Here is a 12,841-nt window from a genome sequence, read left to right as displayed (position 1 = left end):
TAGCAGACATTTAATGATTGTCTTTCACAGTTTGCTGACAGTGTTTCCAGAACTGTCTAACTCTGTCACTTGACACCAAGATGTCACTTAATAGTTCACACTCAGGTCCACCCCAGAATCTTAGGACCTAAGTTGCTGGTCAAGGCATCCATGTGTGTCACACTACATATCTCCATCCTGTCAGGGATTAGGTATGGGATTTGTCGTGGTGATGGGTTGTCACACTCTCCTGGCCTCCTCTTCCTCCATGTTTGCTCCATGTTCACACAGGGTCCTCTGTGACTCAGCTTCTTCCTGCAAACTCCACTGTGGTGTTTTCTCACCCTCCCTCTTCTCCTGTCATCTAATAAATGCATCCTGGGAATCCTCTCCTGCTGTGCATGACATCTTGTCATTGAAAAGATGTCAGTGGCTGTTCTGTGGCCAGTGAATGCCAAGATGACCAAGGAACAAACCTTCCTGGAATATTATTGTAGATGATTCTTTAATCTAGTATCTCTGCTTTGACAGTTTTATGTCATGAGGGAAAGGTGTGAAATCTAGACCACACTTTGCTAATTTTCATGGTAAAGTATTGGAAACAAATGCTATATGCATCCTTAAGAAATGGTTATGCAAGGTACAGCAGTCCATAGATTAATACTGCTTCCTGAGCCTCTTGTGACATTAGCAAATCATTCTAACATGTTAAGGACAAGAAAAAAAAATTAGGACACAAATTCTACTCACAGGAGCAATGAAGAAAGAAGGATTAGGCGTTCAAGATCATCTTTAACTGCTCAGTGGGTTTGAGGCCTTCATTGGTTTGAAAAGCTGCTGTTTCAGAAAGAAAACCAAAACAACCTAAATAAATGAAGGAAGATGGGGAGGAAACAGGAGGCTGGGTGTGGTGACACACACCTTTACCAGCACTGCAAAAGCAGCAGATGTCATTGAGTTCAAGAGCAGTCTGCTCTACAAACCGAGTTCTAGGCCTTCTAGGGCTGCATAGGGAGACAATGCTGTCTCAAAATTTATTTTAGATTTAAATTTTTTTTTTAAAAAAAAAGGAAGGCAGGGAAACTGTGTATACAGAGTCAGGCAAATATACAAGGTCAAGTAATATAAATATAAAAGTGATAGAAAATAAATTTGTTATAATTCAAAACACTGTTGACCTTCAGGAAGAGTTCTGGGTGCTTTTTTCATTTTGCATACCTTTTGGGATTTCTTTAATACTTCTCAGATATTCTACTTAATCATGCATTGACTTATAGCTGTAGAAAGAGTCATAAAAGACCCTACCAAGAAAGACCCAAAATGAAAGGAAACATTTGTGAATCATCTGCCCTTTAAGGGCTTAATGTGAAGATCATGTTCAAAATCTCAGAACTCAACACCAAAAGACAGACCACTTCTAAAATGGGCAAAGGATTGAACAGAAACCTCCAGATTTGCAGGTAGCCAATTAGCACATGAGGAGATCCACAGGACTAGCACTCATTAGGAAATGCAAATGCAAGCAGAATGGTTCTACCCACCCCCCCATGGATTTGTGCATCTTCTCTTCATGTTTATCCAAAGAAGTGTTGTTGGAATTTTTCAGTGACTTCTCTTTTGAAAGTTGTGATTATCTTATTTAATTTTTTTACATTTACTTATTTCATGTATATGGGCTTTTTGCCTACATATATGATCTCTGGACTTTGTACATGCAATATCCACAGAGGCTAGGAAGGGCATCAGATCCCTTGGACTGAAGTTGTAGGTGGTTGTGAGTTGCTGTTGGGTGATGAGAATCAAACCGCAGTCCTCCATAAGAACAGTCAGTGCTCTGAACCTCTGAGCCAGTTCTCCAGTCCTTTGATTATTTTTCATGCTCTACTTTTTATTCACCTAAGAAGTTTTCCTAGTCAGTAGAAATCTTAGTAAACTTTAAAAATGACTCTGTAAAAATATTCCAGCAAGGACACCACAGATTACCACAGCACCCCTACCTTTGGATACCTTGGTTATTTCTATTTTTTTGATAATTAATAACTTAGCACACATTTTTTCATTTTTATTGGATATTTTAATTATTTACATTTCAATGTTATCCCCCTTTCCAGTTTCCTCTCCACAAGTTCCCCATCCCATCCCCAACCCCCTGCCTGTAAGAGGTTGCTCCCCCACCTGCCCACCCACTCCTGTCTTAGCAACTTAGCATTCCCTTTCCTTGGGTCTTCGAGCCTCCACAGCACCAAGGGACTCCTTTCCTAGTGATGCCCCTAAAGCAATCCTCCCTAGCAAACATTTTTGAAAATGAAATTATTTTTGTATTTGGTGTTTTTTCCTTCAGAATAGGGTCTCAAATTTACAAATGATAAACATAGTTATTAAAATCTTTTAAATGTCATTTATTTATTAGTTGTTTGCTGAAATAAACAATTTACATTCTATTGCATTAAAATTCAGTATTTTTGTATCAAAAGATGGCCTAGTTGGCCATCACTGGAAAGAGAGGCCCATTGGACTTGCAAACTTTATATGCCCCAGTACAGGGGAACGCCAGGGCCAAAAAGTGGGAGTGGGTGGGTAGGGGAATGGTGGGGAGGGTATGGGGGACTTTTGGAAATAGCATTGTAAATGTAAATGAGGAAAATACCTAATTAAAAAAAAGAAAAAAATCAGTATTTTATATAGCTAAATATATTTTAGTTTCTTAATAATTTAGTTAATGTGTTTATTTTGCTGAAATATTTTTATAAGTATAGAAGTTTATGCTAGAAGTTTATGGGTTGAATTTATGGATGAGTAATTATATATTCTTTGCCCATTCTTTCCTTTGTGTGTGTGGTATATGCAGGTATGTATGTGTGTGTGTGTGCTCACCTGTGCAGATACATGTGAAGGTCATATGCTCAGCTGCCTCTAAAACAAAACAAAGCAAAAGTTGAGGCCAGGAAAGAGATAGTTCAGTCAGTAAAGGGCTTGTCTTTGGATCTCTCTCTTTCCCATGCAGACATCTAGAATCCTAGCATCAGGGAGACAGAGACAAGACTCCTGGGCTCACTTGACAGCGGCCTACTGGAATTAGTGAGCTCAGGGTTCAATGAGAGATCCTGTCTCATAAAGTGCGGTGGAGTGTCTGGAGAGTTGGCTTGTAAAGGGAAGCCCTGCTCCTTCCGAGGACTTGAGTTTGGCTTCCAGCACCTACATCCCACATCTGGAAGCTCACAACCTCCTGTAACTCCAGCTCTAAGAGATTCAACACCCTGTTTTAGCTTCCATGGGCACCTGCACTTGTGTACATGTACATGTATAAACACACACACACACACACACACACACACACACACACACACACGAGTAACCCACTTACTTAGTCATTCCCTGTGCAGTGGACAACCCAATTTCCTTCCCCTCTGTGTTTCTGCCTTAGCAAGGATAGCATGGTTATCTGTGTTTCTCATTTTCTCCTTTGCTTTCAGCTTTTATTCCTCTTTCTTCCTTTTCCCGATGCAATGATTTGTAAAGTAGACATACTGTCTTTTACTTTTGCTAGTTGTTTGCTTTCACAATGATTTATGTTTATAACTTTGAACCACCAGGATGGTGGTGAGTGTAGAGGTAATGTTTTCGTGGATACTGATAACAAAATTGAGGACTTCTCGCAGAGCTGTGACCTTCATCCAGGTGAGAAAGCCCACATGGAGACACAGGAAGTGGCGGGGCCTCCTTCTTACTAAGCTGCACTGTGTCTGTCTGGGGACTCTAAGCTGGCCATTGGACAATCATACCTTTATGTTCATAATCACTTTCCTCAAAGTTAAATATTTCTGTATAGTTTATATCAAAAATGGGAAATTTTAAACTGGGTGTGGTCGCATACCTGTAACTGTGTCAGTCCGGATACTAAAGCAGGGGATCAGAAGTTTTAGGTCAGCATCTACATGGAGAATTTAAGGCTGACTTGCAACATATAATACCCTGTATCAGTGTGTAAAAATATAAGCAATTATAGCATATGGGTGAACATGGGCAAACACGCTTCCCTAAACATCTGATCTCCCAGAGAACAAGGAGAAGTGGACTGTCTGAGGACCAATATTCCCTTAATCCTGTTCTGCTTACCTCACACCCTCTATAAATGAGAATGCAGAAGTTGTGTGGGACAGGAGAGAAGCCAGACTACACTTTGGGTGTACCTACTGACTTTAAATCTGATTTCTTCTCAGGAGATGATTTGGTAGAAGCACTTCCCAAGCATTGCCCTGGCTGCCCCAGGGACATACCTGTAGACAGCCCAGAGCTGAAGGAGGTGCTTGGTCATTCCATTGTGCAGCTAAATACAGAGAATAAACATCCTTTCTATTTCAAGATTGACACCGTGAAAAAAGCAACATCACAGGTCTGTAAATAGGAAAATGGGAGTTTGTATCCTATGTATAGATCGAATGGTAGGTAATATGACCCCTGTTCTTGGTTCTGGTGGGGAAAACAGGACTTGGCAACAGGATTTGGTGGCTTAAATTCCAAGTCCCAACTGTGCTGCATGCTTGAGTGTCTTGGCTGGACAAGTATCTTGCCACAAGTTCTAGGTCACCTTGGACTACACTTAGCAAGATCCTGTCTTAACTCACACACACAGAGGACCTTCTCTCTTGCTGCGTGTTCTTTCTCCCTTTGTTCCCTGTGTCCGATTGATGCACTCTATCAATAAAGGCTGTTTGCCTTTATCTGGAGTCAGAGGCTCAGCTCTACCGTCACCTCTATCCTTGGTGACTCTGTGTGACTATTAAAATCTCATCTCTTGTGTCACCATCTGTAAAATGAGTAGCTGTATTAGAAAAGGGAAAATCTCCAACAGCACTGGCATCTATACTCAGACTGTTAAAGGACAGATTCTACCCTAAAGACTAGCTTCCCTGGATAAGCTTAATTAAGCTAAACTACACTAAGGTAAGCTAAGCTAAGCTGAGAGTAGATAAGAAATGTTATCAAGACAGAAGCAAGCTGCTGTGGAGGCTGACATGAGCTTCTAAATCTGGTAATTTCTAGGAATCTAACAAGAGCCTTCATATGTGAACTAAGTCATTGTTGTTTTCATTCTAAAAGCAAAAGACACGGTAAACTGTCAACTGGTCAGCAGGGCCAGTGATGGCTCAGATGGTAAAGGTGTTTAACACTGGCCTGATGGCCGGAATCCCATCCCTGGACAGGAGGAAACCGACTGCACAGAGTTGTTGTGTGACTTGCACACACACGCCATGGCATGCACTCCCCCCACCCCACACATACATGTCATACATGGCATGCACTCCCCCCACCCCACACATACAGACACACCCACCCACAAATGCCTACTAATAATAATACCAAGATACACAATATGGGACTGAGTAAATGAAGCCAAGCAGACCCTTACTGTTGAGTGTCAGGCAAAACGTAAAGACATCTTTGTAAAGAGTGTTTGATGGGGGTCAGTCTCCTGCTTTAGTAACTGCCTGTTAGTTTGTTTCCTATGTGCTGATTGACAGTTTTATTCCCTTGGCATTTAATTTCTGTAATTCTTGTTTTGTTAGTTTGTTTTTATTTTGTTTTTTGTTTTGTTCTTTTGTGTTTTTTTTTTAGATAATCATCTTTAATATGAAACATTAATTTTATCTGTAATTCTTTATTAATTCTGCATAGCAATTGTTGTCTGAAGTATAACTGGCCCTGTTGGTTGTTTCCTCTGCTGGGTAGAGACTTTGTATTTTCATTCAGTCCCATCTGTTGATACCTGGGGCTGGTTCCTGCCTGTGCTGTTGGTCTTCCTGTCTGTTTCTGCACCAGTCGCAGCCTGTCTCTGTCACTATGGCTCTATAGTATAATTTGAGGTCAAGTACTATAATACCTTCAGCATTGTCTTGCTCCTTAGGACAGCTTTGGCCATTTGGTCTTTTGTGGTTTCATATAAATTCATGTATTTTATCTAAGCCTATGACATATGACATGGGAATTTTTATAGGTATTGTATTAATTCTGTATATTAACTGTGGTACTATAGATATTTTCACACTATTAATTTTATTTATCTGGGACCATGGACTATATTTCTATTGTCTAGTATCTTCTGTAATTTCCTTTGCTAATATCTAGAAATTTTTATTGTAGAGAATTTTATTGTAATAGTTTTTGAGTCATTTGGTTAGATACATTCCTAACTACTTAAAAAATTTTTTTTGAGAAAGTATATCATTATACAGTCCAGACTGACTTGAAATCCACTCTCTAGACCAGGCTGGCCATGAACTCACAAAGATCTACCTTCCTCTGCCTCCCCAATGCTGGGATTACAGGCATGTTCCACCAACTGGTTTGTTTATAGATATAAGAGGTTACTTAATCTTAAAAATATATGAAAACTAATAGATAATCTAAATATTTTCCTAACTGGGTAATTTAAACTACACACGGATTTTCTGATTCAGTATTTGGCAGAGAGACAACAGAAAATATTTTAAGTTTTCCCTCCCATACGTCAGATTGTACTAAAATTCAGGCCCTTGAGTTACTTGGTAGGTGTGGTTTATAGCTTATGAACATTTAAATTAGTATGTGAATATTAAAGTGAAAGGTTACCCTGTATTTCTTTTACTCAGTGAAGTAAGCTGACCCAACTAATATCCAGAAATCTTAGATATACATACAAACAAAACGATGTATCAGATATGTGCACCTTGTAGAGAATTTTATACTGGTAGTCACACTACAAGGACAGTGTAACTTTCTAAGATGGTCAGGTAATATTTAAAATTTCCAGATTCTAACTTTGACCACACTGAAGTAAAAAAGTGCAGTTTGTTATAGAAATCCTCACTAAATATTTGTCTTGTACTATTAACTTTACAGGTGGTAGCAGGAACTAATTACGTTATTGAGTTCATAGCCAGAGAAACCAAATGTTCCAAGGAAAGTAACACAGAGCTGACAGAAGATTGTGAGATCAAGCACCTTGGAGTGAGTAGCACTGTCCCTGTGTGACACTCTAAGGGTCACTTGCTCATGGGCCTCATGACTAATGCTGATTTATTTTCTCTTGTCTTCTGTTTTCATGATTAGCAAAGTCTCAACTGCAATGCTAACGTGTACATGAGACCATGGGAGAACAAAGTCGTCCCGACTGTGAAATGCCAAGCATTAGATATGGTAGGATTGGAGTATTGTCAGCTTGGGGTCAGTTCTGTCTATTCCAAAAAGCAATATTGAACATGAATCATTACTGAAATAACCTGGGGGAGGGGCTGCTCTTTTAAACCCGTAAGAAGTTGTACATATCTATGCTGATCTTGCATTTTATGGCTGGGAAAGAAAACAGGTCACCTCTCAGTCACTTAGCTCACTGTCAGCGTTCCCTGCCTGGTAGTGAGGAGAAGACCAGGGCACTACCACTAGCCACACAACTCCAAGACGCACCTAAGGCCTTAGCACTACTGTGTGCTGGGTTCTGCTCTGTGCATTGAAGGACTTTGTGAGAAACGTGGATTCACTCCCCTTCCACAGTTAAATGAATACCAAAATGCACTTTAAAACAGAAGTCAAGGGGTCTACACATGATTCAAATCTGAGAGGCAACACTCTGCATCGTCTTTTTAAGAATCAATGTGCCTAGGGCTTCATTACTTACCAATAATGGGATGCTAAGATTTGAAGTGCTCTGAAGCTCCAGAGTGAATCACTTCACTAAGTCCCTCTTTCCCAGGCTCTGCACAGCAAGCTCCTTGCACATTCTCATCAGTCCTGAGGACCCTGGGAGGCAGGTGCTGTGGTTTTATTTTGCAGCAAAGTGGACTTAGTGTGTAGAGTGTTGAGTGTAGGTCAACTCTGAGCCCACCCTTTCCATCATGATCCTGACAACTAAAAGACATGTGACTCCAAAGCCTGAGTACTTTCATATCTGAGCACAGGCCTCAACTATAAAAGGGGAGGTGGAACATATTTAGAAAGCCACACCTCTGTGCAGATTGCCACCTCTCCTTTCTGGTTTAGGTTCTTGTCATTTGTTACTATCTCTAACACATTGTAAAAGGTCTTCCTGTCACACTTGTGAATAGGCCCTGTGGTGGCACAGCCTGACATAGTTTTGCCATAAAGACCTTTAAGGATAATAACAGCAATGGTTGGAACAGAAATGATATCAGTTATCAAACTGAGTACCCGAGGTAGGATGTGCTCAAACAACCCTCTTTTCTAAATGAAGAAAAACTCTTAGCCTTAGAGTATCATTAAGAAGAATAATTAGGCCGGGCAGTGGTGGCACACGCCTTTAATCCCAGCACTTGGGAGGCAGAGGCAGGCGGATTTCTGAGTTGGAGGTCAGCCTGGTCTACAAAGTGAGTTCCAGGACAGCAAGGGCTATACAGAGAAACCCTGTCTCGAAAAATCCAAAAACAAAACAAAACAGAAGAATAATTAGGGCAGGTGTTGAGGCTATAACTCAGTGCTGGAGTATCTGCCCAACATGTTCAAGATTCTTAGTTCAATCCCTAGGACCACAAACAGAGCCTACAAATTTCAAGAATAAAAGAAGAATCATTGTTAATTTATTTCTCTAGAAAATTATTAATGTGTTTTATAATAAGAATGGGAAAACAGGGATATATTTGTTTGAGGTCGGGTATGGTGTGGGGAAAGGGGTACTTCTGTGGGCCCATGTTGTGGCATCCTTCACCCTGAGGGTGTAGTATAGTATAGAATAAAGTTTATTTAGGGCATGGGAAGTGGGGTTGAGGGGGTAGTTGAGACAGAGAAAGGGAGAGAGACAGAGACAGAGACACAGAGAGAGACAGAGAGACAGAGGGGGAGACGGGGACATTGAGGGGGAAAGGGAGAGGGAGTGGAAGAGCAAGTGGGAGAAAAGAGGAGGAGAGGCTGGCCCTGAGCACATGGAGTGAGAAGCTGGAAGGGAATGAAAAGAGAGGGGGAAGAGGGGAAGAGAGCAGAAGCAAGAGAAGACGAGAGCAAAAGAGAGAACAGGGAGCAAGCAGCCCCCTTTAAAGTGAGTTGGGCACTCGTGGCTGTTGCCAGGTAACTGTGGGGTGGAGCCTCTATTAAATGTCAACAATTATAGTATCTAATATCTGGGAAAGACTCAGCCCATTATAATATAAAATGGCATCATCAGGTGCTTAGTCTCTTCTTCCTTCATCATCAGCTTGGTACTAACATAAGGCATTCATCTTACTATTTCCTCTGTAGACTACTCTGATTCGAAGGAGGCCTCCAGGCTTTTCTCCTTTCCGGACAGCCAGAGTACAAGAAACAAATGCAGGAACAACTGTAAGTCCACCCTACATTGTCAGGGAGCAAAAAGAGGAGCATGTCTGGTTGCATGAAAAGCAAATCAAGGCTAAGAATCACCATGGTCATAAGCATGGGCATGACCATGGCCATTGGTCCCCATAGAGGCATGGCCTTGGCCATGGACACCAGAAACCACATGGCCGTGGTCATGGACATCAACTTAAACTTGATTATATTAGACACCAAAGGGAAGATGGTGATGACTATACACACACAGAGGGACGTGGTTATGGTCTTGGTCTTGGTCATGGTCATAGTCATGGTCATGGTCATAGTCATGGTCATGGTCATGGTCATAGTCATGGTCATGGTCACAGACATGGTCATGGTCATGGTCATGGTCTTGGTCATGGTCATGGTCATGGTCAGCAAACAAATAAAGACAAAAACAGTGTAAAGCAGACTGCCCAGAGAACAGAGCCTTTGGCAAGCTCTTCTGAAGACAGTACTACATCTACACAGATACAGGGGAGGACAGAAGGGCCCACCTTGACCCCTCCCTAAGCCCAGCCAACTGTTACCTCTTCTGGCTTTCAAGACTCAGATTTCATTCTAGGTGTGGTAGCTGCCACCCCACCATATAACACTAAGGCTCATGATGATTTGATCCCTGATATCCATGTACAGCCAGATAGCCCTTCATTTAAGCTGATATCTGATTTCCCAGAAGCAACTTCCCACAAATGTCCTGGGCACCCATGGAAGCCAGCTAGCTGGAAGGATCCAAACACAGAAACAATAGAATTTTCTGATTTAGATCTCCTTGATGCTCTTTCTTAACTTACACAGCCTAGGTAGCTTCACAAATGCTCTCCCAGCCTCTCTTCCCACTGCCCAAGCACAAACATTGTGACCTAAGTCATCCAGCCATGGTGATCAGAACAGCCTGTCAATGGGACTTTATAACTCCCTGTGGACTGATCGATAATAAAGCTGCCATCATTCTGAATCCCTTCTGAGCCTGCCTCACACACTTTCTGAACCAATACAGGAAGAAGCCTACCAGAATCCACTGCTCTGGTAAGGAGCGGATATCTCAAGATGCCCATTAGCATCTGCATACAGAACTGTGGCATCTGTGTCTAGAAAACAAAGAAAACCAAGAGACTGAATGTTGAGCTTATGGATGGGGGAAAATACCAGCAAAGCTTCCAGATGTGTGTGTGTGTGTGTGTGTGTGTGTGTGTGTGTGTGTGTGAGAGAGAGAGAGAGAGAGAGAGAGAGAGAGAGAGAGAGAGAGAGAGAGAGAGGAAAACAGAAACAGGCTGATCAAAGGGATTGACGGGGAGTAATGAATTGACTTTATGTTTCTCAAGCAGGTGAATTATAGCAAAGAGACTCTCACTTAGTAGCTTGTCCTTGGAATTCCTTTTCTGGGTGAGGCTGTTCCTCACCCAGTCTACCCACTAGCTAGTCTCTGCCATAAGGCTTTCAAGCAGGGGCTTTTTGGTAATGCTGCTGAGGTTAGATTAATCAATCCTTAGTTCTCAGAAGTTCTGAGTCCAGCACTAAGGCCAGAAAGTAGAAGGGAGAATATTGAAGAAGGTTTGCTACAGCAACCTTTTATTTCTTGTGACAAAGCAGGTTATGGGATTTGGTGGAAACTTCCTTCTTCCTTTTAGGAGCCAGTTCCTTAGCCTCACCTTAAAAGTGCATCCTCTTTTTGTGTGACACTGAAGAACATTCATTTTGGACAAACAGGAAGAGATTATTACCCAGAATCCTTAGATGGACCTTCCTTGCCACAGAGGCACGGGTGCTACAGGGATGATTAGAGGGTCTCACTTCTGTGAGAACTTTTTCTTACTGCACCCCATCTCCTGCTCACTAAGCCAATGCTAGGAATAGTTAGACTTGCTTACTTAGAATGTGAGGAAGGCGTATAGTTTCCAACCCATGCCGTGCTTTTGCCTGGAAAAAAATATATGACTTTTTGAACCCACTGATAAGTGTTCCATGCTCCACCACACAGCTCCATACCCATGGTCACTGAGAGACTCTAGGTAAATTCCCTGGTCACTAAACAAAGACCTGAGCCCCAGAAGTGAACCCGTATGGAGGCGGGGGCCCTCAAAGGTGTGAGAGGAAAACAGAGTAGGCTAAGAACAGTCAGAATATATGTGGTCAAGGGTCTCACTTACTGCAGTCGCCACAAACTCAGTTTAGAGAAAGCCAAGTGCACTGAAGTGATGTGTAGGAATAAGAAATGAGGATGTGGCTCCCCACAGCTACCCCAGCCAGTGGGCTGCTGTGGAAACTGCATTTGAGCCGAGTGTTCCTCTCACTTCAGTCACTGAAGACCCAATGACCCTGGGAAACATTCTCACCCTGAAACCGGCTGCACTGCTTGGCAAAAGTTGAGCAGAAGCAGGAGATTAACAGCAGTTTACTATATTACAGAGGCTCCTAAACGCGTGCGAGTACAAAGGCAGACTCTCAAAGGCAGGGGCAGAGCCAGCGCCTGAGCGTCAGGCAGAATCTTCACAAGTGAAGCAGTTGCCCCAGCAATGACCCAGAGGGAAGGACCAGAAGAATCCTGGGATGTGTGGAGCGCGGGACCATCGTCTTCATCACCCTGATCCTAGTGGAAATAAAATTCAGACTTGATGATTTTACACTGGTCTCCTTTCAGCCATTCCTGACTTGAGGCGAATTGAAGCTGTCTCCAAAGCTTGAGTTTGACCACAGGAGCTTATAGTCTCTCTCTGGAACATCCTCTCTAAGGTAGACAGGAATCCTTAGATGGACCTTCCTTGCCACAGAGGCACGGGCGCTACAGGGATGATTAGAGGGTCTCACTTCTGTGAGAACTTTTTCTTTCTGCACCCCATCTCCTGCTCACTAAGCCAATGCTAGGAATAGTTAGACTTGCTTACCAGTGTTTCTAAATCTGTGTCATTACCCAACTAGAAAAATAATCTATGTCAATATGATGTCTACCAACATCTTATTATCAGTAAGTGCCCAGTGACCAGGGTGGCATATACTTGTTATCCAAACACCGGGGATACTGAGACAGGAGGATTGCTGAGAGTTTGTGGTTAGCCTGGGTTGTAATGTGGGTTCAAGAGTCCAAGCACCCCGGGCGTGGTGGTGCACGCCTTTAATCCCAACACTCAGGAGGCAGAGGCAGGCGGATTTCTGAGTTCAAGGTCAGCCTGGTCCTCAAAGTGAGTTCCAGCACAGCCAGAACTATACAGAGAAACCCTGTCACGGAAAACAAAACAAAACAAAACAAAACAAAGCAAAAACAAACAAACAAAAACCAACAACAACAACAAAATGAGTCCAAGCACAGCCTGGGATCCATAAAGAAAGGGTGTCTTTTAAAATAAGCTAGGAGGGGAGTTGGGGGGAGGGTATGGGGGACTTTTGGGATAGCATTGGAAATGTAAATGAGGAAAATACCTAATAAAATAAAATAAGCTAGGAATGGTGGTGCCAGCCCTCAATCCTAGTCCTTGGGAGATAAGGGCAGTAGATCTTTGAGTTTGAAGCTAGCCTGACCTCAAGAGAAAGTTGTAGGACAGCC

The 12,841-nt window shown here is 42.4% G+C and overlaps 1 protein-coding gene across 1 annotated transcript in view; it reads left to right on the top strand.

Moving 5' to 3' along the window:
* The window catches only part of LOC110312040 (kininogen-1-like), a 36,899-nt gene extending 26,359 nt beyond the window's left edge, over positions 1 to 10,540 (top strand). Inside the window, 5 exon segments of the mRNA XM_085832361.1 lie at positions 3,573 to 3,657; positions 4,200 to 4,372; positions 6,859 to 6,966; positions 7,069 to 7,155; positions 9,205 to 10,540. Of these exon segments, the coding sequence (XP_085688487.1) occupies positions 3,573 to 3,657; positions 4,200 to 4,372; positions 6,859 to 6,966; positions 7,069 to 7,155; positions 9,205 to 10,089 (1,338 nt within the window). The 3' untranslated portion in view covers positions 10,090 to 10,540.
* Positions 10,541 to 12,841: the final 2,301 nt, after the last annotated feature.

Source organism: Mus caroli, unplaced genomic scaffold (genome assembly GCF_978045245.1).
Source record: "Mus caroli unplaced genomic scaffold, Mus_caroli_1 scaffold_17, whole genome shotgun sequence".
Lineage (NCBI taxonomy): Eukaryota > Metazoa > Chordata > Mammalia > Rodentia > Muridae > Mus > Mus caroli.
Note: the sequence above shows the minus strand (reverse complement) of the source record. Positions and strands in the feature narration are given on the sequence as shown.